The sequence below is a fragment of the Oncorhynchus clarkii genome, chromosome 1 (genome assembly GCF_045791955.1).
Source record: "Oncorhynchus clarkii lewisi isolate Uvic-CL-2024 chromosome 1, UVic_Ocla_1.0, whole genome shotgun sequence".
NCBI lineage: Eukaryota > Metazoa > Chordata > Actinopteri > Salmoniformes > Salmonidae > Oncorhynchus > Oncorhynchus clarkii.
This window is the reverse complement of record NC_092147.1, coordinates 86,485,511-86,513,153: the sequence shown is the minus strand read 5'-3', so window position 1 is coordinate 86,513,153 and position 27,643 is coordinate 86,485,511. Positions and strand designations below refer to the sequence as shown.

The following is a 27,643-nucleotide window of genomic DNA, read 5'->3' as shown; positions in this document are numbered from 1 at the left end:
GAGCAGGCCCCAAACGTGTGTCTCACAGGACATTTATTCACAGTGTAGACAAGCTACTGGACCAATAGTCTGGTTCCTCTCGCTGCTGCTTGCTGTTGGGGTTTTGCTAGGCCGGGTTACAGTTAAGCACTTTGTGACAACTGTTGATGTTGAAATGGCTTCATGAATACATTTGATTGATTGTTGTCATGTATGGCTCAGTTGGTTAGAGCATGGCCCTTGCAACATTAGGATTGTGGGTTTGATTCCCGGGCCACCCAGATGTGAAATGTATGCACACGCTTCTAAATGGAGTTTATTCTTGTTCTTATTCTCTCTGTTACTCCCTTTTTTCTCTTCAATCCCTTTCTGTTCCTTCTCACTTCCCCTACCCCTCTCTCACTCCCCCTCTCTCACTCCCCTTTTCTCACTCCCCCTCTCCCAGGTTCAGTATATGTAGAGATGATAGAGAACCTGTTGCTGCCGGTGCTCCAGAACAGAGACTGTAACCTGGTGCGTTACGATGTCATCCATGCCCTGCCCAACACCGCCAACTCCCTGATTGGCCGAGCAGCACACATCGCCGTCCTCGACTCTGAAATCTTTCTGGAGAAGTTCTTCCTGGTCGCAGGCCTGAAGTTCTTTCAGTAGGAGGGGAGGGGTCTATGAATCCAACTAATGGCTGGAAGGGGGGATGGGAGGGGGGCTCTACCAATCTAACCAATGGCTGGAGCGGAGGGACGTTTTTTCAGTAGGAAGTAGGAGTGGCCACCCAATCAAATCAATGACTGGAGGAGGGAGAATGGGGGCCTCCCAATCAATAACCTGGTCCCATATCTGTTTTGACCGTTTTGGTCAACTCCTATAGTCATTGACTTGCCAAAAAAAAATGTATGCATTGTATCCTGTGGAGGTCAAACTAACTCCTGTGGAAGGAGTTTACACATTTAAGACCATGTCAGTGATGCTGAAGTGAGATCTCTGCCCATCTCCATCCAATGACCATAGAAGTTGGCAAGACTGCACAAACTGATCTGGGACCAGGCTAGCAAATAAAACCTGTGGCTGGAGGGAGAGGGGAAGAGAGGAGAACGTGGAGCATACATAGAATATAATTACTAGACCTTCAATCTAGTGATGCTATTTCTATCATGTGTAGCTTATATTACCTCACTGCATCCAAACCCCAATTCTCAATATTGTATCTGGTTGAGGCGTACGGTTTTATAGATGCATCTGCTTCCATATGGAAGATCAAAATTCTAATATCAGTGTTTATTTTTAGTTTTTTTAGCTCTTTTTTCATTGGTTTGTTAGTGAATGTTCCTCATTTTTATTGTTCTACTTCCGTTTTTCAAAGGATGATTTCAAGTTGATTTTACGAATGTACTTGTGGTGGGGGGATGGTTTTCCTTCTCATATTGTAATCTTTTCAGTGTTATTTATCTATGAAATTGTTATATTTTCACATGGTTTTGTTCAAACCATTCATTCATTTATTAAGACGATTGCAATACCGATCTGGAAATGTAGCTGCTGAAAATGGTGAGCTGACTCATCTTCTCATATTGTCGTCACCTTTATTTAAAAGGTGCATTTTCTTCAACAACAACAAATTAGTCGTAAACTCAAACTATTATACTCTTGCATTAATTTGCACCACAACTGTATAAAAAAAACAACAGATTTTTCTACTGAGGATGGTCATTTTTACTAAGTACATATTTTACTATCAGAATTTTAATTTGTGTTATTTTTTCATTTTACAAAGGTAAAGGCTTCCAGTCTAGTCGAACTAACTTAACGGAATCAATTTGATTGTAACTCGGACAATGCAGCCTGGGACTTATAAGGCTTTGCGGTTTTCTATAGCTCTGGACCAGGGCGTTCGGTGCAGGTTGTTGGCGCTGAGCCTTCCTGAACAGGGGAAGAGACAACTCGTTGCGCAATGGACCAGAGCTAGGTTTTATACTGTATGCTGTTACTTTGCCATTACAGCATCGTGCACAACACTAAACCCAACCTGGTGTTGGGAACATTATACGAGCCTTGCTTGATTAAAGCATGAGAACATTTTATTACAAGAGGTTTTAAATAAACTCATTCAACTGTTATAGCCAGAAGGGTCGTGTTCATTAGGGCTCACCGTAGCAAAACGTTTTCTAACAGAAAGCAAAGAAAGCCTTGCTTATTGGACAAGTTCATGTAGGGAAGAACCCTGTTTGATTCTGTTTTCTTCCGCCTGGTGCCAAATGAATACGACCCAGATGTAAAGGTGGGGTGTAGCCAAGGGTCAGTACTTATGAATAGCACATATTTTGGTTCATGGAGAGTATTTATGTTTTGCTGTCATAGATGGGTGGGTGTATTATTTATGCTTTTTAACATGAGTATTGTTTTTAGATATAAAATCAACTTCTCATTTCTTTGTGAAAATGGTTTGTATCATTGCACTCTTTACCATTAAATAAATGTATTATAAATATTTGTTGGTCTTTTTTTGCTCATTTATGCAATTTGGTTGAACGTTAAGAACTCAAATGTTTGACTAGATGGTAGTGTATGTGGATTCCACTGCAAGATAATCACCTTTCCCTGCCAGAGAAAAAAAACAATTGGCAATAGTATGGTTTTCAATCTATTCCATCTCCAGAAAAGGTTATCTAGGCTTGAAGACGAGGAGCCTGGATGAAAAGGTTATCTAGACTTGAAGAGGACTAGCCTGGATGAAAAGGTTATCTAGACTTGAAGAGGACTAGCCTGGAAGAAAAGGTTATCTAGACTTGAAGACGAGGAGCCTGAATGAAAAGGTTATCTAGACTTGAAGATGACTAGCCTGGATGAAAAGGTTATCTAGACTTGAAGACGAGGAGCCTGGATGAAAAGGTTATCTAGACTTGAAGAGGACTAGCCTGGATGCCAACTCCTTATGGAACTGTCATGCCAACTCCTTATGGAACTGTCATGCCAACTCCTTATGGAACTGTCATGCCAACTCCTTATGGAACTGTCATGCCAACTCCTTATGGAACTGTCATGCCAACTCCTTATGGAACTGTCATGCCAACTGCCAAGATGGCTGACAATGAAATGACAATGGAGTAGGCTAAAAACAAATGAGGCCATTTTATTCCGCCATCAAATAAAGTGTCTCTGGTTTTAATGTTTGATGGATTTGGGATGAATGTTCCTCATTATTTGAGGTTGTGTAAAAACAAATGACAGTCAACCATCCTAGGAATGTGTGAATGGACATTTATTAGTAGGCTATGCCATTTATTCAGTGTCTACAAGCCTAGTTTACCCCTCGCTCCCTTGCTCCTGTTTGGAGTAAATTATAAAAGCCTGTTGCAACCAGCTGATTTTAGGAATGTTGTCGCCCATGGTAACACAATGGAGTCCCGATTGACCTCCCTCTCCACACACACACACACACACACTCACTACACAAACGCCTCCCCTTTTACCCCAGTCTCTCCTCTCTCGACGCCCCCTTTCAGAGAGCAGAGGGGCATTGTGGGATGACGTAATGTGTTCCTAAATGAGACAGTCCTTCAAAGGGACAAAACTAGGTTGAGCTGACTGCAAGAAAGAGGAGTGGGGGTGTAGGGGTCAGAGGGCGGTAGATGAGGGGTGACGGGGTGGTGAGGTTTGGGGAGGGGGGGTGTTATTAGGCTCATCTCCCCCCTAAGATGACGGGAAGTAGACAATGGATGGCCATCTTTTCTTGACTTGAAGAAAAGGTCAACAGGGCCAGGGAAACAAAATACCACAACACCAGGTGTGAGTCTGTCAACAGTATTGTCCAGAGATCACAGTCCTGGGGGCAGTTTATCCATCCATGGCCTTACAAACCCTATTTTACACATCCTGTCCACCAGCAGACTGCAAAGTTGTTAAACATCTCACACAGTCTAATTAAGGCTTGACAAGAGGACTGGGGCTGATTTCTTTCTCACAGACAGGTGTTATGTAGTATACATGTGTCAGATGATTGTCAGGAAAGTAGCAACTGCTTAAACATGTAATCTAACTCTGGAGAATATCACTTGAAATGACCTATTAGTTCACGACTAGCCTTAATCTGTGTCCTCGAAACCCTCCTATACCATTAAAGCATCTGTTAGAAAATCTCATCACAACCATTAGCTAAACGAGATAACAATAGAAATCAACAGGTTGATATGAAGACAGCAGTATGGTCTCGGACTGTGGACCTAATTAGCTGTAATCTCATATGAACTAATGCTAATCTGGGTAATCTGCCTCTTATTGGGGTAAACCCTGCCAGACTGGCTCAAACATTCATTATTGTTGCATTCCCTGGATTATTACCCCAGACAGTTAATGAGGCTTGAAACTGAATGCACCATGGCTAACTCATAGGACATGGTGGAGATGCAAGGTTGTGTTTTTAGTTTAGGGAAGGTTAGACTTCCTTCATTTTTCAACATCCAATTAGAAAATACATGATCATATAATTTAAATTATGGAGGCAAATTTTAGACTTGTTTTAAATTTCAATTTGATTAATTGGATTCGAAGAATGATTTCTAATTTCTAATTTTCATTAAATATGGCAAAAAAATATTTTCTTTCACACGTTGATGGGCTATATTAGCATATTATAGTGGTGAGTAATGACATTAGCATGCTGTCAATCATTCTGAATCATCCAGGTTACCATGCAATAAAAACGTGGCCAATAAATGATAGCGAGTGTACTTTGGGATATCCTGGTTTCACACTCAACTCACCTATTGAACCGAACACAAATTTAATTCTAATATATCTATATATATATATATCTATATCACTTCACCCCTACCTACATGTACAAATGACCTCAACTAACCTGTAGCTCCCTGTATATAGCCTCGGTATTGTTATTTTATTACTTTATATTATGTTTTACTTTAGTTTATTTGGTAAATATTTTCTTAACTCTTCTTGAACTGCACTGTTTAAGGGCTTGTAAGTAAGCATTTCACGGTAAGGTCTACACTTGTTGTATTCGGTGCATGTGACAAATAAAGTTGGATTTGATTCTAATATTGAATATCAAACCTAGTTGATTAACATGGACGTTATGTCAGTATGGGAAAGTACATTGTTACAAGTATATAGGCCGTCATTGTAAATACGAATTCGTTCTATTAATTGCAAAATATAGACCATGTAGTTCTCAGTTATGCTAAAACACCCCTTCGACTCATTGCAGTTGGTCTAGTCCAGGCTGCAGCGTCTGGCTCAGCGGAGGAGCATCTTGAAAGTTTTTCAACATCACGCCAATGTTGTTACTTTTTCACTGTCCTCCAGAACTCTCAAACTACGTTCCGTTATTATAGGGATCATTTGTCTCATTTCTATGGCTGGATAATCTCAACAACATCGTTTTGTTTAAGATATTCAGGTGTTTGCTGGTTTCATCTGTCGGTAAGTGTTACTTTTCAACTATTTAGGGCGGAGATTGGCATAACATGCAAGCAAGCATGTTGCTCTTCTATTCCGCGTTAATGTTTTTGTTTATGTGTGTTCATGATGCGTTTAACGTCTCCATTATTCATTCAATACAGTATTGCATTATTTCGGCTACTTAGTATGCTCTAACGTTGCCTAATAAATACATGTTTATGAATCGAATACATTTTGATAAGCATACACCTGCTCCGATGTGATATCATTATGATCATTCTCTAATTGAATTACATCACATCACACACTTTTAACCAGGTTGGATGTACATTTGCATTCAGCAAGGAAAGTATGAATATGATTATTTTGTAAGCAGGTGCGCTCATAGCCTCTACTGCTCCGAGGCTACTTGGAGATGCTTTATGAAATGTTTCTCTAATCTCCCAGGTTCCTTCAATGACACCTTCCTCTCAAACTGTTGTCTGTGTTCTGAAGAAGTGTTGTACACTATATTACAGAGGGCTGTTAGTGTTCAAGCTCTCTGTTTTGCTTTTTGCATGATTAGTTCTAAAAAAACAAAGATTATTGTTACCCCAAGCGTCCACAGAAAATATCCACGTTTCCACGTCCTCAGCCTTCCATACATATCTCTCCCTAACTCTGTCCCTCACTCTGAAACTCTCTCTCTCTTTCTCTCAGTCTGTCTCTCTCTGACCCTCTCTCTCTGCTCCTTGTGTAATAATTGAATGTTACTCTCATTCCTTGGAAACCCACAGATTTTAGTGTTGGATCACTCTCAATGTTTCTATCAAAGGTTTCTAGTCTCTGCACCATGAAATGGATGCCTTGCTCATCTGATATTGGAATGCTGGATGGTTATGAGGTGATTAGTTTCAGTCTGGTGGTTTTGTGTGTGTGTGTGTGTGTGTGTGTGCGCTTCCCCAGTCCCCTCATCGAGATTCTACTGGTACACTGAAGTGTTCACTTCACTGTTCAAAGTGTTCAACAGAGCAGTCCGTTGGCAGCTCTTTGCACCTTAAAGGGCTTGAACACTACAGTGCAGTGGTCCAAGGTGCACCTCAAATCGCACCCTATTCCCTATATAGTGACAAATTTTGTCCAGAGCCCTATGGGGCTTGGTCTAATGCAGAGCATTAAGTAGGGAATAGGGTGCCATTTGAGATGCAAATGGCATGTAGAGTGCAGCGGTCTGGCGGTGCAGTATTGTTTTTGCACATTAAGAGCGTGCTAAGAACAAGGGGTTATAATAGTCTTGAAGGGGATTTAAGGCCTTGCAGATGTCTGGGCTGACTGCTCTCATGTGATGCCAGGTCTGAGGAAAACATGGCTTCAAATACTATTTTAAATCGTCCAAATACTTTAGCTGTGCATGATTGAACCTGTTGCAATGGAACTGATAGAAAAGTGTTAAAAGTGAAGTGCGAACCCCGCCACACCTGGCATCCCATACAGGGTAAAGCAAAACAACTACATTATTTATACCATTTCAAATAGTAGTTGAAACTAGGTCTGGATGCCAATTCTGAGGTCACTCTGGTTAGACTAAGGGGATGTCGGAGGGGAGGACGAGTGAGATCACTCTGGTTAGACTAAGGGGATGTCGGAGGGGAGGACGAGTGAGGTCATTTCACACGTCAGCCTGCCCTGTCTGCAGACTTGTTTGTGAGTGTTAGATGAGGCTCATACTTAAACTGGCTCTGATTGTAACTGTTCTGATTGATACTTGATGGGGATATTAAGTGATAAGACTAGGTGGGAGGTACAGTGCCTTCAGGAAGTATTCACTCCCCTTTACGTTTTACATATTTGTTGTGTTACAGCCTGAATATTCAAATTAGGTTTTGTGTCACTGATTAACACACAATATCCCATAATGTCAAAGTGAAATTGTATTTGTATAAAACTTTAGAAATGAATACAAAATGAGAAGCTGAAATGTCTTGAGTCAATAAGTATTCAACCCTTTTGTTCTGGCAAACCTAAATACGTTCAGGAGTAAAAATGTGCTTAAGAAATCTCATAATAAGTTGCATGGACTCATGCATTGTTCAATTATAGTGGTTAAAATGATCTTGGTAACCCACACATACAATTATCTGTAAGGTCCCTGAATCGAGTAGTGAATTTCAAGCACAGATTCAACCACAAAGACCAGGGAGGTTTTCCAATGCTTTGCAAAGAAGGGCACCTCTTTAGTAGATGTGTAAAAAGCAGACATTGAATATCCCTTTGAGTATGGTGCAGTTATCCATTACACTTTGAATGGTGTATCAATACACCCAGTCACTACAAAGATGCAGGTGTCCTTCCTAACTCAGTTGCGGGAGAGGAAGGAAACTGCTCAGGGATTTCACTATGAGGCCAATGGGGATTTAAAACAGTTACAGTTTTAATGTTTGTGATATGAGAACTGAAGATGGATCAACAACATTGTAGTTACTCCACAATACAATTCTAATACTAACCTAAATGTGCTCAACATCAGTCAATAAGGCACTAAAGTAAAACTGCAAAAAATGTGGCAAAGAAATGAACTTAGAAATCTCTTCGAGACTTGTGCCAAGCTTATAGAGACATACCCCAAAAGACTCAGCTGTAATTGCCCCCAAAGTTGCTACTACAAAGTATCGACTTAAATGAGATATTTCTGTAATTCATTTTTATTATAGGGTATTGTGAGGGGAAAACATTAGATTCAATCCATTTTGAATTCAGGCTGTAACACAACAAAATGTGGAATAAGACAAGGGCTATGAATACTTTCTGTGTGTTGTCAAGCCTATCAGACACACTGTCGTATCTACTTTAAGTCTTATTGACCCCAGTCAGTTCCAATCTTACTGCTTCACATTTTAAAGGGGAAATCTGGGATTCCACCACCACTTTTTTGGTACAGCTGTGGGATGGGGCTGGAGAAACGTAACCACTCAACAATGCATGGACAGAGCTATGAATGCAAGGACTCAGGTGCAAGGAATCACCACATTCCATTCGTTGCATCCTTCATCTACTCATCTATTCAAAACCATTGGGCCAAAGTTCCCTTTGTCAACAGAAACTGTGACGAAGGATTGAACCGTCTAGTCTAAGGAATGAGCTCACGTCTGTCTTATGCACAACTCACATTCCTGGACACCTTGTAAAACCAACGCTGTACTCAACGCCAGTCAGGCTTTTCTTTTCAACTCACCTCTGCCACACTGTTTTGCAGCGTGAGTAAGATGGTCATCTACTGTCTCTGAAGGTGTGCTCTTGTGTCTGTCATTGGTTTTTCAGACCTTTTGTTACTGGGTCATTCCATATGAATTCACTCACTTTTTGACTACACTCCTTTTTAGATTTGAAAAAATCCTTCCAAACAGGTTTACCCGTGGTAGAAGTGGTCAGAAGTGCCAAAAACATTCAGGAGATAGAAGTGCTCACACGTGACCCGTTTTGCATTCCCCGCCCTACCATGAGACATCCATGTCTTCTACAATGAAAATGATAAACGGATGAGTTTGATATCATTTGAAGGCTTACAAACAGGGAGGGTTGTAAAACTATTTGATTATTATTATTTTTAAAAATGTGGTTAAGATCATTTCAGATGATGAGGCAGATCGTTTTTAGATCCTCTCAGATGTCTCGTTTTCACGTATGTTGTAGCTTAGACCCTATCTGACATTGTCTTAGGTGTTTTTTTATTTGAGTTTTTAGTTTTTTTTTTGTTGTTGAATTTTACCCCTTTTTCTCCCCATTTTCGTGGTATCCAATTGTTTAGTAGCTACTATCTTGTCTCATCGCTACAACTCCCTTACAGGCTCGGGAGAGACGAAGGTTGAAAGTCATGCGTCCTCCGAAACACAACCCAACCAAGCCGCACTACTTCTTAACACAGCACACATCCAACCCGGAAGTCAGCCACACCAATGTGTCGGAGGAAACACCGTGCACCTGGCAACCTTGGTTAGCGCGCACTGCGCCCGGCCCGCCACAGGAGTCGCTGGTGCGCGATGAGACAAGGATTTCCCTACCGGCCAAACCCTCCCTAACCCGGACGACGCAAGGCCAATTGTGCGTCGCCCCACGGACCTCCCTGTCACGGCCGGTTACGACAGAGCCTGGGCGCGAACCCAGAGTCTCTGGTGGTGCAGCTGGCGCTGCAGTACAGCGCCCTTAACCACTGCGCCACCCGGGAGGGATTAGGTGTTTGTTGTGCCCGTCACCGGTTGAGACACAGCATTCTCTTGAATGCTTGGAGGCTCCACACAATTGAATGGTTTTCACAGCAATATTTTGGCCTGTGGACATCACCTTCCTCAGGGGTTTACAGAGAGATGAAAAATGGCCTTTGAAAAGGTTAGGCAGTACATGATTATTCAAAACAACTAGAAGCAAAATGGCAACAAAAAAAATCACAAGGAAGTTCCAAACAAGGGATGTTCACACAGTAGTGGGGGCTTCCTGAACACAGGTTCCTGTATAGTCTAGGACCGTAGAGAGTTTTGCCTGGGCCCTGGGGATAGTATGACTTCACAGTCAAATGTCTCAGAACAAGGCTGGCTTTTCAGGTTTGGCTTTGCTGCGTGTTGTGTGCTGTTCTTCTGAGTGGCAGGTGTGAGACTTTGTTTGAACATGCTGTCCAGAGTACCTCTCAGGAGTTATCTCTTACACACACACACACACACACACACACCTTCAGATTGGACTTTAATTCTTGGAGGTGAGTAAGACTAATAACGTTTATAAAGAACTGTTTTTATTGTTCCTCCTCCTTGGAGGACGTAAACACACCTAGTAAAGTACCTCGTGTGTTTTCTTTAAAATATTTCAGGTACATTAGACTGGCAGAATGGAACCAATACTACTAGAAGTCTGATCAAAATCTCCTGTCCCCATGGGCGTGTCAGTTAGTGGGAATAATAACGCAGAGTGAATATCATAACAGGTGTGATGCACATAAAAAACATGTTTAATCATGTCATGACGGGTGTGGGTTTGACATCAAGACACTTTTCTAAATGTAGGATTTGGGTAACGTGTTTCATCATGTTTGAACAGAACAGAACAGACCACAGCAGAGGCTTGCCCTTTTAGGATCACAGAGGAAGTTGTTGTTTTTTGGATTGTTAGTTTAGTAGCCACTAGCCACTTGTTTTCTGTGAACAGCTTTAAAATGTTTTCAGGTTTCATTTGCCTTTCCTCGAGCATCTTGGCAACAGAACATTATCACTGGGAAGGCTGTGTTTTGGGGTTGCCCCTCTGCCCCCCGACCGACCCAAATCCCTGACTGGTACAATCCACCGCTGATTAACAAAGAGCCTGATCTCGCCAAATCAATGAATCAGATTAATGATGTGAGCCCTACAGAGTCCGGCTCTGGGCCAGACCTGGGGAGGAAAGGGCCTGTGTGGTTTCACATGGGAATTTTCACTCCTTTCGTATTTGTGTGTGCTTATCAAAAGGGATTGACATGAATGGATGGGAGGCAGATTGAGGGGCTGTAGATAAGGTTTAGTATAGGCTGTAGATATGGTTTAGTATAGGCTGTAGATATGGTTTAGTATAGGCTGTAGATATGGTTTAGTATAGGCTGTAGATATGGTTTAGTATAGGCTATAGAAGAACAGTGGGACTGGGATTTAATAGTATGATGTAGGCCTAGGCATCCAACCAGCTGCTGAGGCCGGCTGCTTTAACTACACAACCAGCTGCTGAGGCCGGCTGCTTTAACTACACAACCAGCTGCTGAGGCCGGCTGCTTTAACTACACAACCAGCTGCTGAGGCCGGCTGCTTTAACTACACAACCAGCTGCTGAGGCCGGCTGCTTTAACTACACAACCAGCTGCTGTGGCCGGCTGCTTTAACTACACAACCAGCTGCTGAGTCCGGCTGCTTTAACTACACAACCAGCTGCTGAGTCCGGCTGCTTTAACTACACAACCAGCTGCTGAGGCCGGCTGCTTTAACTACACAACCAGCTGCTGAGTCCGGCTGCTTTAACTACACAACCAGCTGCTGAGTCCGGCTGCTTTAACTACACAACCAGCTGCTGAGGCCGGCTGCTTTAACTACACAACCAGCTGCTGAGGCCGGCTGCTTTAACTACACAACCAGCTGCTGAGGCCGGCTGCTTTAATTACACAACCGGCTCCAGGCACCAAGACTCTCTTGAGGCCTGTTCCAGTTGATAGCTCCATCAGGCAGGGACCAGAGAGCAGGGACCAGAGAGCAGGGACCAGAGAGCAGGGAGCAGGGACCAGAGAGCAGGGACCAGAGAGCAGGGACCAGAGAGCAGGGAGCAGGGACCAGAGAGCAGGGACCAGAGAGCAGGGACCAGAGAGCAGGGACCAGAGAGCAGGGAGCAGGGACCAGAGAGCAGGGAGCAGGGACCAGAGAGCAGGGACCAGAGAGCAGGGACCAGAGAGCAGGGACCAGGGACCAGGGACCAGGGAGCAGGGACCAGGGACCAGAGAGCAGGGACCAGAGAGCAGGGACCAGAGACCACAGAGCAGGGACCAGGGAGCAGGGACCAGGGAGCAGGGACCAGGGAGCAGGGACCAGGGAGCAGGGACCAGGGAGCAGGGACCAGGGAGCAGGGACCAGCCGTGTGGACTTGACCAGATAATGGTTATAGAGGAGGAATGCACCAGTCTCACCATGCTGTTTATTCTCGTCCGGATAGCGGATTGGCCTTTTCTTTTTAGACTGATTGAGTGAATTCCTTTTTGAGTCAATCCCAAAAAATATCAACACTTAAAGTAGATGGAAATACAAGTGGCCTTTGGTTAGACTGATGTCTGAAAGGGATCAACCACTTTATATATGTATATTTATGTTACCTTTATTTAACTGGGCAAGTCAGTTAAGAACAAATTATTATTTACAATGACGGCCTAACCCGGACGACGCTGGGCCAATTGTGGGTCGCCCTATGGGAATACCAATCCCAGCCGGTTGTGATACAGCCTGGAATCGAACCAGGGTCTGTAGAGACGCTTCTAGCACTGAGATGCAGTGCCTTAGACCACTGCGTCACTCAGGAGCCCAAAATGTGATCCTGTTGAAAAATCGCTACTCTGTGTCCAATGTTTAATGCTTTGTGTGTTTATAACCATGCTATGCACTGTTATAACCATGATATTCTCTGTTATTGCTATGTTATGCCTGGTATTACATCTACAACGCCTTTTAAAGCTTTTATGACTCAAAAACGTCTCTCGGTCTCTATTTGTCTTTTTAGACAGCAGAAAATGAACGACACATTCCCCCTAACCAGAAAGAAGAAGTGAAGGAGTGGGGAGATCGTTGGAGAGAAGAGAGAGAGACTGAAGAGGGTCTAAACTGAAGGAGTGGGGAGATCGTTGGAGAGAAGAGAGAGAGAGAGACTGAAGAGGGTCTAAACTGAAGGAGTGGGGAGATCGTTGGAGAGAGAGAGAGAGAGAGACTGAAGAGGGTCTAAACTGAAGGAGTGGGGAGATCGTTGGAGAGAAGAGAGAGAGAGACTGAAGAGGGTCTAAACTGAAGGAGTGACCAGAGAGGATACTTATTGCAGACACCATGTCTGTCTCCACCACCAAACAGGAGAGAACCCTGTGTGTTCTGCTCCCTAATAAAGAACAGCTGGACATCACTGTGGGGGTGAGCACGTCCCATTATGACTCCTCCTGTTGATTCTGTAGGTATTCCATGAGTCAGCCAGGGGGGTTTCTATGGACGGCTTTTCAATGAAAGGTTTTAGTCCTGGGCCAGTAATGTATCAAGAGTATTTCTAGTCCCGTACTATAAAATGTATGGAGTTGTACATGACATCCATGTCTGGGAGGTCACTTCACTTTTTCTGTGTTACCCTGTTTATAGCAGTCAGCCTGTTAGTCACCCTGCTTATAGCAGTCAGCCTGTTACAGTCACCCTGTTTATAGCAGTCAGCCTGTTAGTCCCCCTGTTTATAGCAGTCAGCCTGTTTATAGCAGTCAGCCTGTTAGTCACCCTGTTTATAGCAGTCAGCCTGTTAGTCACCCTGTTTATAGCAGTCAGCCTGTTAGTCACCCTGTTTATAGCAGTCAGCCTGTTAGTCACCCTGTTTATAGCAGTCGGCCTGTTAGTCACCCTGTTTATAGCAGTCGGCCTGTTAGTCACCCTGTTTATAGCAGTCGGCCTGTTAATCACCCTGTTTATAGCAGTCACCCTGTTTATAACAGTCAGCCTGTTAGTTACCCTGTTTATAGCAGTCAGCCTGTTAGTCACCTTGTTTATAGCAGTCAGCCTGTTACAGTCACCCTGTTTATAGCAGTCAGCCTGTTAGTCACCCTGTTTATAGCAGTCAGCCTGTTAGTCACCTTGTCTATAGCAGTCAGCCTGTTAGTCACCCTGTTTATAGCAGTCAGCCTGTTATTCACCCTGTTTATAGCAGTCAGCCTGTTAGTCACCTTGTTTATAGCAGTCAGCCTGTTACAATCACCCTGTTTATAGCAGTCAGCCTGTTACTGTCACCCTGTTTATAGCAGTCAGCCTGTTACAGTCACCCTGTTTATAGCAGTCAGCCTGTTAGTCACCCTGTTTATAGCAGTCAGCCTGTTACAGTCTCCCTGTTTATAGCAGTCGGCCTGTTACAGTCACCCTGTTTATAGCAGTCAGCCTGTTAGTCACCCTGTTTATAGCAGTCAGCCTGTTTATAGCAGTCAGCCTGTTTATAGCAGTCTGCCTGTTACAGTCACCCTGTTTATAGCAGTCAGCCTGTTACAGTCACCCTGTTTATAGCAGTCAGCCTGTTAGTCACCCTGTTTATAGCAGTCACCCTGTTTATAGCAGTCTTCTCTCTCCTCTCTCTCTCTCAGGTCAAGTCCACAGGGCAGGATGTGTTCAATCAGGTGTCTGAGCTCCTTGGAATAAAAGAGCTGCACTTCTTTGGCCTGACAGTGGTGAAGGGTAAGTTGTAGCTTCTACACAGGCCAAAACCAGCCCTAATCCAGGACACGTATTCATAAAGTGTCTCATAGAAGGAGTGATGTTCTGAGATCAGTTTACATTATACATCATAGTAAATTAGATTATATGGATGGGGGGGGGACCTGATCCTAGATCAGCACGCCTCTGAGATCTACCCTGCCCAACCGCCCCTTACCCTGCCCACCCGCCCCTTACCCTGCCCACCCGCCCCTTACCCTGCCCAACCGCCCCCTACCCTGCCCACCCGCCCCCTACCCTGCCCACCCGCCCCCTTACCCTGCCCACCCGCCCCTTACCCTGCCCACCCGCCCCTTACCCTGCCCAACCGCCCCTTACCCTGCCCACCCGCCCCCTAACCTGCCCACCCACCCCTTACCCTGCCCAACCACCCCTTACCCTGCCCAACCACCCCTTACCCTGCCCAACCACCCCTTACCCTGCCCAACCGCCCCTTACCCTGCCCAACCGCCCCTTACCCTGCCCAACCGCCCCTTACCCTGCCCAACCGCCCCCTACCCTGCCCACCCGCCCCTTACCCTGCCCAACCCGCCCCTTACCCTGCCCAACCCGCCCCTTACCCTGCCCAACCGCCCCCTACCCTGCCCAACCACTCCTTACCCCTACCCTGCCCAACCACCCCTTACCGTGCCCAACCACCCCTTACCGTGCCCAACCACCCCTTACCGTGCCCAACCACCCCTTACCCTGCCCAACCACCCCTTACCCTGCCCAACCACCCCTTACCCTGCCCAACCACACCTTACCCTGCCCAACCACCCCTTACTCCTACCCTGCCCAACCACCCCTTACCCTGCCCAACCACCCCTTACCCTGCCCAACCACCCCTTACTCCTACCCTGCCCAACCACCCCCTACCCTGCCCAACCACCCCTTACCCTGCCCAACCACCCCTTACCCTGCCCACCCACACCTTACCCTGCCCACCCACCCCTTACCCTGCCCAACCACCCCTTACCCCTACCCTGCCCAACCACCCCTTACCCCTACCCTGCCCAACCACCCCTTACCCCTACCCTGCCCAACCACCCCTTACCCTGCCCAACCACCCCTTACCCTTACCCTGCCCACCCACCCCTTACCCTGCCCAACCACCCCTTACCCTGCCCAACCACCCCTTACCCTGCCCAACCACCCCTTACCCCTTACCCTGCCCAACCACCCCTTACCCTGCCCAACCACCCCTTACCCTGCCCAACCACCCCTTACCCTGCCCAACCACCCCTTACCCTTACCCTGCCCAACCACCCCTTACCCTGCCCAGCCACCCCTTACCCTGCCCAACCACCCCTTACCCTGCCCAACCACCCCTTACCCTGCCCACCCACACCTTACCCTGCCCAACCACCCCTTACCCTGCCCACCCACACCTTACCCTGCCCACCCACACCTTACCCTGCCCACCCACCTCTTACCCTGCCCACCCACACCTTACCCTGCCCAACCACCCCTTACCCTGCCCACCCACACCTTACCCTGCCCACCCACACCTTACCCTGCCCAACCACCCCTTACCCTGCCCACCAAACCACCCCTTACCCTGCCCACCAAACCACCCCTTACCCTGCCCACCAAACCACCCCTTACCCTGCCCACCCACACCTTACCCTGCCCACCCACACCTTACCCTGCCCAACCACCCCTTACCCTGCCCACCCACCCCTTACCCTGCCCACCCACACCTTACCCTGCCCAACCACCCCTTACCCTGCCCACCAAACCACCCCTTACCCTGCCCAACCACCTCTTACCCTGCCCAACCACCCCTTACCCTGCCCAACCACCCCTTACCCTGCCCACCAAACCACACCTTACCCTGCCCAACCACACCTTACCCTGCCCAACCACCCCTTACCCTGCCCACCAAACCACCCCTTACCCTGCCCACCCACCAATCCACTCCAGAGTCTTTGAACCTGAAAGAAATGTTTCTGCTGCATTAGACAACAACCATTCTGAGGTCCCAATATATTCTGATTACACAGTTACAGTAGACTTCAACGAGCTGATGTAATGCTCACTGTATTCATAATCCAGTATGTACACACACACACACTGTAGTACACACACACACACACACACACACACACACACACACACACACACACACTGTAGTACACACACTGTAGTACACACACACACACACTGTAGTACACACACACACACACTGTAGTACACACACACACACACACTCTAGAACACACACACACACACTGTAGTACATACACACACACACACACACACACACTGTAGTACATACACACACTGTAGTACACACACACACACACACACACTGTAGTACACACACACACACACTGTAGTACATACACACACACACACACACACACACACACTGTAGTACACACATGCACACTGTAGTACACACACACACACTGTAGTACACACACACACACTGTAGTACATACACACACACACACACACACACACACACACACACACTGTAGTACATACACACACACACACACACTGTAGTACACACACACACACACTGTAGTACATACACACACACACACACACTGTAGTACACACACACACACTGTAGTACATACACACACACACACTGTAGTACACACACACACACACACACATGCACACTGTAGTACACACGCATGCGCACACTGTAGTACACACGCATGCGCACACTGTAGTACACACACACGCACACTGTAGTACATACACACACACACACACACTGTAGTACATACACACACACACTGTAGTACATACACACACTGTAGTACACACACACACACTGTAGTACACACACACACACACACACACACTGTAGTACACACACACGCACACTGTAGTACACACACACACACTGTAGTACACACACACACACACACACTGTAGTACACACACACGCACACTGTAGTGCACACACACACGCACACTGTAGTGCACACACACACGCACACTGTAGTACACACACACACACTGTAGTACACACACACACACACACATGCACACTGTAGTATACACACACTACACTAGTACACCCATACACACACACACTGTAGTACACCCATACACACACACACACTGTAGTACACCTATACACACTGTTGTACACACACACACAAACACACACACACACACACACACTGTAGTACATACACACACACACACTGTAGTACATACACACACACACACTGTAGTACATACACACACACACTGTAGTACACACACATGCACACTGTAGTACACACACACACACACACATGCACACTGTAGTACACACGCATGCGCACACTGTAGTACACACGCATGCACACACTGTAGTACATACACACACACACACACACACACTGTAGTACATACACACACACACTGTAGTACATACACACACTGTAGTACACACACATGCACACTGTAGTACACACACACACGCACACACACTGTAGTACACACGCACACACACTGTAGTACACACGCATGCGCACACTGTAGTACACACACACACTGTAGTACACACACACACACACACACACACACACACACACACTGTAGTACACCTATACACACTGTTGTACACACACGTACACACGCACACACGCACACACACTGTAGTACACACACACACACACACACACACTGTAGTACACACACACACTGTAGTACACACACACACACACACACACACTGTAGTACACACACACACACACACACACACTGTAGTACACACACACACACACACACTGTAGTACACACACACACACACACTGTAGTACACACACGCACACACACACACGCTGTAGTACATACACACACACACACACACACGTACACACACGCACACACATGCACACTGTAGTACACACACACACACTGTAGTACACACACACACACTGTAGTTCATACACACACACACACACACACACTGTAGTACATACACACACACACACACACACACACACACACACACTGTAGTACATACACACACACACACACACTGTAGTACATACACACACACACACACACACACACACACTGTAGTACATACACACACACTGTAGTACACACACACACACACTGTAGTAAATACACACACACACACTGTAGTACATACACACACACACACACACATGCACACTGTAGTACACACACACACACACACATGCACACTGTAGTACACACGCATGCGCACACTGTAGTACACACGCATGCGCACACTGTAGTACATACACACACACACACACACTGTAGTACACACACACACACACTGTAGTACATACACACACACACTGTAGTACACACACACACATGCACACTGTAGTACACACACACGCACACACACTGTAGTACACACGCACACACACTGTAGTACACACGCATGCGCACACTGTAGTACACACACACACACTGTAGTACACACACACACAGACTGTAGTACGCACGCACACACACACACACACTGTAGTGCACACACACACGCACACTGTAGTGCACACACACGCACACTGTAGTACACACACACACACACACACTGTAGTACACACGTATGCGCACACTGTAGTACACACACGCACACTGTAGTACACACACGCACACTGTAGTACACACACACACACTGTAGTACACACGCATGTGCACACTATAGTACACACACACTGTAGTACACACACACACACACACACACGCACACTGTAGTATACACACACTACACTAGTACACCCATACACACACACTGTAGTACACCCATACACACACACACACACTGTAGTACACCTATACACACTGTTGTACACACACACACACACACACACACGTACACACGCACACACACTGTAGTACACACGCATACACACTGTAGTACACACACACACACACACTGTAGTACACCCATACACGCACACTGTAGTACACCTATACACACTGTAGTACACACACACTACACTATAGTACACACACACTACACTGTAGTACACCCATACACACACACACACACACACTGTAGTACACCCATACATACACTAAACTGTAGTACACACACATTACACACACACTGTAGTACACACACATTACACACCACAGACAACAGTCACAAACACCCCAGTCCTTAAGTCCTTCTACTAGCAGTCTGTTTACATAATAGAACTGAACAACTGGGTTAGTTGCCAGAAACGGGGTAACGGTAGAATGAGATCAGAAGGGAATGTTGGTGTGTGTTTCTGCATTACTGAGACTGAGATGTCTAATCTTCTTTAACCTTCAATTTAAATGTTTTGTCAGTCTCTTTCTTTCTCACTCTCCTTCCTGTTTTCTGTCTTTCTCTCTTTGTTCTGCCTTGTTGAAATGTCTTGGTCATCTTGTGTGGCTCACCTCTTGAACAAGAGCTCTTTTGTTTTTGTGTGAGTGCCTGCGGTGGTGTGTGGGGGGGGGGGGCCTTCCACCTCTCTGGTCTGGGTCTGCCAGGGATTCCAACAATATTAACTTCATTAAGCCAGGAATGTGGCCCTGCATTCCACCTCTTCACTGGAGGGAGGGATGAAGGGATAGATGGAGGGAGGGAGGGAGGGAGAGATGGAGATAAAGGGAGGATAAGGGCGGGTGAAGAAGAAGAAGAGGTAGGGGGGAGGAGTGGTGACTGGCCAGGGAGTCTCGTTAAAACAAAACCAGTGAAAGGGAGGAGAGCAGAGGTGAAAGAAACTCAGATAATGAGATGGTGATTGAGATGGTGAGTCAGAATGAGATGGTGATTTTAATGAAAAGAGAGATGGATGGATGGATGGAGGAGTGAGTGAGTCATGTGGCCTGAATGTGGTGAGGTCAGAAAGAGATGAGCCCGAAATGAAATGCTTACCGTCTAAAAAAATAAGATGGATGTAATGGAACATGTTAGGTTGGAGTAGGGGTGTACTAGAGACAGGATGATATAACCCCAGTGGAACATGTTAGGTTGGAGCAGGGGTGTACTAGAGACAGGATGATATAACCCCAGTGGAACATGTTAGGTTGGAGTAGGGGTGTACTAGAGACAGGATGATATAACCCCAGTGGAACATGTTAGGTTGGAGCAGGGGTGTACTAGAGACAGGATGATATAACCCCAGTGGAACATGTTAGGTTGGAGTAGGGGTGTACTAGAGACATGGGGTGTACTAGATGATATAACCCCCCACCCCCCATCACTTTCCTCACAGCTGCAACCATCTTATCAGCCCAACTGTTGAAAGAAAACACATTGAGATAATTTGTGATGATAGGAGATAAACTTCATTATTTAGTTTTGTTTGTCTTCCTTAAGAACAAAGAGCTATTAGAATGAGGATTAAACATACAAGATGATTCATTTTTAACACTCCATTTGAAGGGTACGTCAATAAGTACTTCATAACACATAACACACAGCATACATAACGCATTCATAAGAAGGACATAAGCGTTTCATAAATGTTCTTGGTTTTTGTAGTCCGGTTTACTCTGCAGGCCTAGCGAGCCAACAGTCAATAGTGTTACTTTCTTCCTGAGCCGGTATGCTAGCAGAGCCTATAAGCAAACAGGCATATTAGCATTAGCATAGCTGTCAACAGGCGTATTAGCATAGCTGTCAACACAACAGTTGTTTTGTTTGCCTGCTGGTTGCATTGACCACACCAATGGAGGAACAAGTGTTTTTTCTTTCTTTCTTTCTTTACTCTAATTAATGTCATTGTTAGGCAGTTTTACGCATGAGTTAATTATTATTTTGTTTGACTGAGGGTGTCCTGTTTCCTGTTTTACCTCAGACAATGAGCACATCTTTCTGGACATGGAAGATAAGCTGACCAAGTATTTCCCTAAGGAATGGAAGCAAGATTCAGGGAAGGTGAGAGTGCTCCAATAATCTACTTATTGATGTATTCTAACATGGATGGTTTTTGTCGTGTCTCAGAACACACACCTCCCTCGTTAACCAACCAGCTCACTGCAGCCCACTGCCCTACATAGTGTCTAGCTGTGTATTGTTCTTAACATGACAAATAGTTCATGCTATGCCTTTACATTGTATTAGCAGGCCCATTCCTTCACCCATGGTTGTGTTGTGTCCCGACTTCTATTATAAAGATGTCCAGCACCAGCACTGTGTTGTTTCACCAAGGTTGTGTTGTTTCACCAAGGTTGTGTTGTTTCACCAAGGTTGTGTTGTTTCACCATGGTTTTGTTGTTTCACCATGGTTGTGGGTTGGGGTGTGGTGTTTCACCATGGTTGTGGGGTGTGGTGTTTCACCGTGGTTGTGGGGTGGGGCGTTTCACCATGGTTGTGGGGTGGGGTGTTTCACCGTGGTTGTGGGGTGTTTCACCGTGGTTGTGGGGTGTTTCACCGTGGTTGTGGGGTGGGGTGTTTCACCGTGGTTGTGGGGTGGTGTTTCACCATGGTTGTGGGGTGTTTCACCATGGTTGTGGGGTGTTTCACCGTGGTTGTGGGGTGTTTCACCGTGGTTGTGGGGTGTTTCACCGTGGTTGTGGGGTGTTTCACCGTGGTTGTGGGGTGTTTCACCGTGGTTGTGGGGTGGGGTGTTTCACCGTGGTTGTGGGGTGGGGTGTTTCACCGTGGTTGTGGGGTGGTGTTTCACCGTGGTTGTGGGGTGGTGTTTCACCGTGGTTGTGGGGTGGTGTTTCACCGTGGTTGTGGGGGGTGGTGTTTCACCGTGGTTGTGGGGTGTGGTGTTTCACCATGGTTGTGGGGTGTGGTGTTTCACCATGGTTGTGGGGTGTGGTGTTTCACCATGGTTGTGGGGTGTTTCACCGTGGTTATGTGGTGTTTCACCATGGTTGTGTTGTTTCCTCAGGGGTTACAGAAGAGATCCCTCCCCCTGGTACTCTGCCTCAAGGTGCAGTACTATGTGGAGAACGGCAGGCTCATCTGGTGAGGCTCCAAACAACATGCTTATTTCCTAATACTCCAAACATACCATCCTACTTCAGACCCATTGCTGGAACCGAATAACAATGCACTCGAGGTCTCCCTCTAAAAATGTGGATTTAATATACCCAGCTCTTTATCTCATGAACTCCCTTTACCTCCTCCAACTCCGTTGTTATTAAATCTAGTGACCCTGCCTCTCTCTAACTCTCCCCCAGTGAGCGGAAGGCGAGGCGTCTGTACTTCTCTGACCTGAGGGAGAGGGTGTTGCGTTCTGAGTGTCGTCAGCAGGAGGAGGTGTACTTGTGTTCTTCCTTTCAAACATTTTATTTTAGATTTCTTCATCGTATGACAATCACAAACATTCAAAAAGTACACAATAACACAATGAAATCCCATTTTCCAGGTGTACTTCCAGCTGGCTGGGTATGCTCTTCAAGCTGACCTGGAGGACCATCCCCTGCCTGGGAAGAACCAGGGAGGCACCCGTTACTTCCAACCCAAAGAGTACTTCCCTCCCTGGGTAAGTGTGAGAGTGTGTGGGGCCTGGGGAAGTCTACGTGTTGAGATATCATACAGTTTCTTACATGTGGCCACTGCCATTCTCAGTAAATGGTTCTACAGCGATATTGTCTGAATGTGGTCTCTCTGTCTTTCTCTCTCTCTCAAGAAAATCTCTTTCTCTCTCTCTCTCTCTCTTTCTCTCTTTCTCTCTTTCTTTCTCTCTCTCTCTCTCTCTCTTTCTTTCTCTCTCTCTCTCTCTCTCTTTTTCTCTCTTTCTCTCTTTCTCTCTTTCTTTCTCTCTTTCTCTCTCTCTCTCTCTCTTTCTTTCTCTCTCTCTCTCTCTCTCTCTCTCTTTCTCTTTTTCTCTCTTTCTCTCTTTCTCTCTTTCTCTCTCTTTCTCTCTCCCTCTAGAAAGTCAGTTACGTCTGATTTGCTTAATATAAGGAATTTGAAATGATTCGTATAATTTACTTTTCATACTTAATTATTTTTAAAACCAAAGACTTTTACTCAAGTAGTATTTTACTTGGTGACTCACTTTTACTTGAGTCATTTTCTATTAGTGTACTTTTACTCAACTAGGAGAATTGGGTACTTTCTCCACCGCTGATGGCAAGCTGCCAGTAGCGTGCAGCCCACCTGTGAGTAGCTCGCCAATCAATTCTGAAAGTAATGTATTTTTTCACGTGTTCCATGCAAACTGTCGTAAACAAAGTGCCTGGCTACTATCCAATCAAAGCCACTCTGACATGATCCCCGTCTGTTTGGTGAAAACTCAGTATGTAGCATGTAAGAGATGCTAATGATAATTGTCTTGTTGGCTTACCTGACAGATTTACACTACCGTTCAAAAGTTTGGGGTCACTTAGAAATGTCCTTGTTTTTTAAAGAAAAGCAATTTTTTTTGTTAATTTAAAATAACATCAAATTGATCAGAAATACAGTGTAGACATTGTTAATGTTGTAAATGACTATTGGGGCTGTACATAGTCTGTACATAGTCGTACAGAGGCCCATTACCAGCAACCATCACTCCTGTGTTCCAATGGCACGTTGTGTTAGCTAATCCAAGTTTATCATTTTAAAAGGCTAATTGATCATTAGAAAACCTTTTTGCAATGATGTTAGCACAGCTGAAAACTGTTGTGTTGATTTAAAGAAGCAAGAAAACTGTCCTTCTTTAGGCTAGTTGAGCATCTGGAGCATCAGCATTTTTTGGGTTCGATTACAGGCTCAAAATGGCCAGAAACAAAGAACTTTCTTCTAAAACGGGAGAGAAACAAATTCTAGAAAATACTAAAGCTAATTTTATGAACCATTATTTTACTAGGTATATTGGCAGAAAACACATCTCTTGCACATCACAGACCCTGGGAAGAGTTGCAGGGTAGAGGAGAGGAGAAGAATGTGCCTATTTGAAAGCTAGAAAAAAAGAGTAGCTCGCAACGTAATTTTTTTTTTTAGTAGCTCTCACGATAGAACAGGTTGTAGACTGCCGTTCTACAGTAATATTGAACCAATGTGTGTTGTTTTCTCTCTCCATCTTCAGATTGTGGCGAAGCGGGGCGTGGACTACCTGCTCTGTCACGGTCCCAAGGTACACAAGGAGCTATGGGGCATGACGCCACGTGATGCGGTACTCCACTTCATCAAAGAGGCCTGTCGTCTCGAGGACGTCCCCGTCACCTTCTACAGGCTACAGAAGGTCAGTCAGAGATCTCATAGCAGAGTGACGCAATCATTCAAATGTGTTAGGACCCCAAAGACCAAACAGAGACAGGAGCTCAGTGGCCAGGAACATTTCCCAAAAAGGAAGATACCTAGAGACGAACCAGACTCAGGAGGGAGGTATATCCTCTTCTTGCTGTACTGGATAATCCTTGTCTACAGCCCACATTTATTAGGCTGAAGCAAGGACAGACAGACGTGTAAATAGAGATATGGAGTTTCAACATGTATGGCACAGAGCCACTGCAGACAGACGTGTAAACAGAGATATGGAGTTTCAACATGTATGGCACAGAGCCACTGCAGACAGACGTGTAAACAGAGATATGGAGTTTCAACATGTATGGCACAGAGCCACTGCAGACAGACGTGTAAACAGAGATATGGAGTTTCAACATGTATGGCACAGAGCCACTGCAGACAGACGTCTATAAACAGAGATATTTGGCTGGGTATGTGTGCATTAGGTAAAAGAGGCTGATACAGTACATCCATTTGCATCTGTGTTTTCCAAGTCCAGCCCAATGTCTGCCTCTCAAATGTTACCCTATTCCCTGTATAGTCCACTACATTAGACCAGAGCTGTATGGGTCCTGATCAAAAGGAGGGCACTAAATAGGGAGTAGGGTGACATTTGGGATTCATCAAATGTTCCCAGTGGAGGGGTTAGGCTGTGGGTTGGGGATATATGGCTGTGGGTTGGGGATATATGGCTGTGGGTTGGGGATATATGTGCCTGTGGGTTGGGGATATATGTGCCTGTGGGTTGGGGATATATGTGCCTGTGGGTTGGGGATATATGTGCCTGTGGGTTGGGGATATATGTGCCTGTGGGTTGGGGATATATGTGCCTGTGGGTTGGGGATATATGTGCTGTGGGTTGGGGATATATGGCTGTGGGTTGGGGATATATGTGCCTGTGGGTTGGGGATATGTGGCTGTGGGTTGGGGATATGTGGCTGTGGGAGGCTGTGGGTTGGGGATATATGGCTGTGGGATTGCCTGTTATCTTGTTATCTTGGGAGGCTCAGACACCTCATCCTTCATTCTCCTTCTTCAATCCTTCTGTCTCTCAGGACAAGAAAGAAGAGAGAGGCACAGCTCTGCTGGGGCTGACCCTCAGAGGAATGCAGCTTTATCAGGTGTGTGTGTGTGTGTGTGGGGGGGTTAATGTTGCTGTGTTTGAGGATATGTGTCCCGTCTGTCAATGTGTGTGTGTGTGTGGGGGGGGGGTTAGAGTTGCTGTGTTTGAGGATATGTGTCCCGTCTGTCAATGTCTGTCTGTCTCTCTGTCTCTCTGTGATTTAGGGGGGTTGAGGTGATTACATACCCAGTAGACTGTGAGGACCTATCAGGCCTCTTGGTCTAAGTAAGGTCCAGATGGCCCACTGAAAAATGAGAGAAACACATGTTGGATTGTATATCTATCTTCCTGTCAAGCCAAACCTGTTTTCTTTAAAACTGAATTACATGATACAAACTGGACTTGTGAATAAAGTATGAATCTCTCAAAAGGCTCACAAAGACCAGCCCTTTGACACCACAGAAGCTCACTATTTGGCAAAACACCAAAAATATGATTTTTGACCCAATGAGTTTGGTTCATACTTTAAAACAGTTTATTAATGATTTACTACATATGAACTAATGATTCCCCGTCCATATAAGCTTCTAATCAACCCTTCAATGGAAGTGTAGCCAATGTCTTTTGTCTTTGTAATGTGTGTGTCATTTCCCCAGGAGGCGGACAACATCCGCCAGCTTCTCTATGATTTCCCCTGGTCCAACGTGGGACGACTCACCTTCCTGGTACCCTCCACTCTATATTAGCATATGTAAAGTGACGTCCAGTGAGTGCATGCATTGTTAGTGGAGGTGGATGTGATCCCGGTGGGAATTGAACCCACAGCCTTACTCTTATCTTCCCATTATCTTTTAAATTAAGTGGTATTAGAATGATTATTTAATGAGGGTTTTAATTACACTGAGCTGTGTAGGATTCCACCATGTCCTCCTGTTACATTTCACATTGACATTTTAGTCACAGTTTATCCAGAGCAACTTACATGAGCAACTAGGGTTAAGTCCCTTGCTCAAGGGCAGACATATTTTTCCCCTAGTCAGCTTGGGGATTCGAACCAGCAACCTTTCGGTCACTGGCCCAATGCTCTTAACCACTCGGCCACCTGCTCTTAACCGCTCGGCCACCTGCTCTTAACCGCTCGGCCACCTGCTCTTAACCGCTCGGCCACCTGCTCTTAACCGCTCGGCTACCTGCTCTTAACCGCTAGGCCACCTGCTCTTAACCGCTAGGCCACCTGCTCTTAACCGCTAGGCCACCTGCTCTTAACCGCTAGGCCACCTGCTCTTAACCGCTCGGCTGCCTGCTCTTAACCGCTCGGCTACCTGCTCTTAACCGCTCGGCCACCTGCTCTTAACCGCTAGGCTACCTGCTCTTAACCGCTCGGCTACCTGCTCTTAACCGCTCGGCCACCTGCTCTTAACCACTAGGCTACCTGCTCTTAACCGCTCGGCTACCTGCTCTTAACCGCTCGGCTACCTGCTCTTAACCGCTCGGCTACCTGCTCTTAACCGCTCGGCCACCTGCTCTTAACCGCTAGGCTACCTGCTCTTAACCGCTCGGCTACCTGCTCTTAACCGCTCGGCCACCTGCTCTTAACCGCTAGGCTACCTGCTCTTAACCGCTAGGCTACCTGCTCTTAACCGCTCGGCTACCTGCTCTTAACCGCTCGGCTACCTGCTCTTAACCGCTCGGCTACCTGCTCTTAACCGCTCGGCTACCTGCTCTTAACCGCTAGGCTACCTGCTCTTAACCGCTAGGCTACCTGCTCTTAACCGCTAGGCTACCTGCTCTTAACCGCTACGCTACCTGCTCTTAACCGCTAGGCTACCTGCTCTTAAACGCTCGGCTACCTGCTCTTAACCGCTAGGCTACCTGCTCTTAACCGCTAGGCTACCTGCAGCCTAGTGTTCTTACTCAATCTACCTGGTCAAATAAATAAATAAATAATGTTGTCATCATGTTGCCCTCCCTTCTCCTGTTCCTTCAGGGAAAGAAATTTGAGATCCAGCCAGATGGTTTGCCGTCGGCCAGGAAGCTGGTCTACTACACTGGGTCTCCGTTTCGCTCGCGCCACCTCCTCCTGCACCTCAG

The 27,643-nt window shown here is 46.0% G+C and overlaps 2 protein-coding genes across 7 annotated transcripts in view; both read left to right on the top strand.

Annotated features, from left to right (window-relative positions):
- LOC139413595 (protein FAM135A-like) overlaps positions 1-2,464 on the top strand; it is a 53,328-nt gene extending 50,864 nt beyond the window's left edge. For all 5 annotated transcript variants that reach the window (XM_071161202.1, XM_071161211.1, XM_071161185.1 and 2 more), the window contains one exon: positions 425-2,464. In XM_071161202.1, coding sequence (XP_071017303.1) covers positions 425-630 — 206 coding nt within the window. In that variant the 3' untranslated portion in view covers positions 631-2,464. The remainder of the gene's footprint in view (positions 1-424) is intronic.
- A 2,807-nt stretch (positions 2,465-5,271) lies between these two features.
- LOC139418144 (FERM domain-containing protein 6-like) overlaps positions 5,272-27,643 on the top strand; it is a 27,445-nt gene continuing 5,073 nt past the window's right edge. For both annotated transcript variants that reach the window (XM_071167380.1, XM_071167370.1), the window contains exons 1-11: positions 5,272-5,415; positions 12,643-13,040; positions 14,237-14,327; positions 21,119-21,198; positions 22,163-22,239; positions 22,455-22,533; positions 22,643-22,759; positions 24,290-24,445; positions 25,545-25,610; positions 26,209-26,277; positions 27,540-27,643. The exon at positions 27,540-27,643 is cut by the window's right edge and continues 71 nt beyond it. In XM_071167380.1, coding sequence (XP_071023481.1) covers positions 12,960-13,040; positions 14,237-14,327; positions 21,119-21,198; positions 22,163-22,239; positions 22,455-22,533; positions 22,643-22,759; positions 24,290-24,445; positions 25,545-25,610; positions 26,209-26,277; positions 27,540-27,643 — 920 coding nt within the window. In that variant the 5' untranslated portion in view covers positions 5,272-5,415; positions 12,643-12,959. The remainder of the gene's footprint in view (positions 5,416-12,642; positions 13,041-14,236; positions 14,328-21,118; positions 21,199-22,162; positions 22,240-22,454; positions 22,534-22,642; positions 22,760-24,289; positions 24,446-25,544; positions 25,611-26,208; positions 26,278-27,539) is intronic.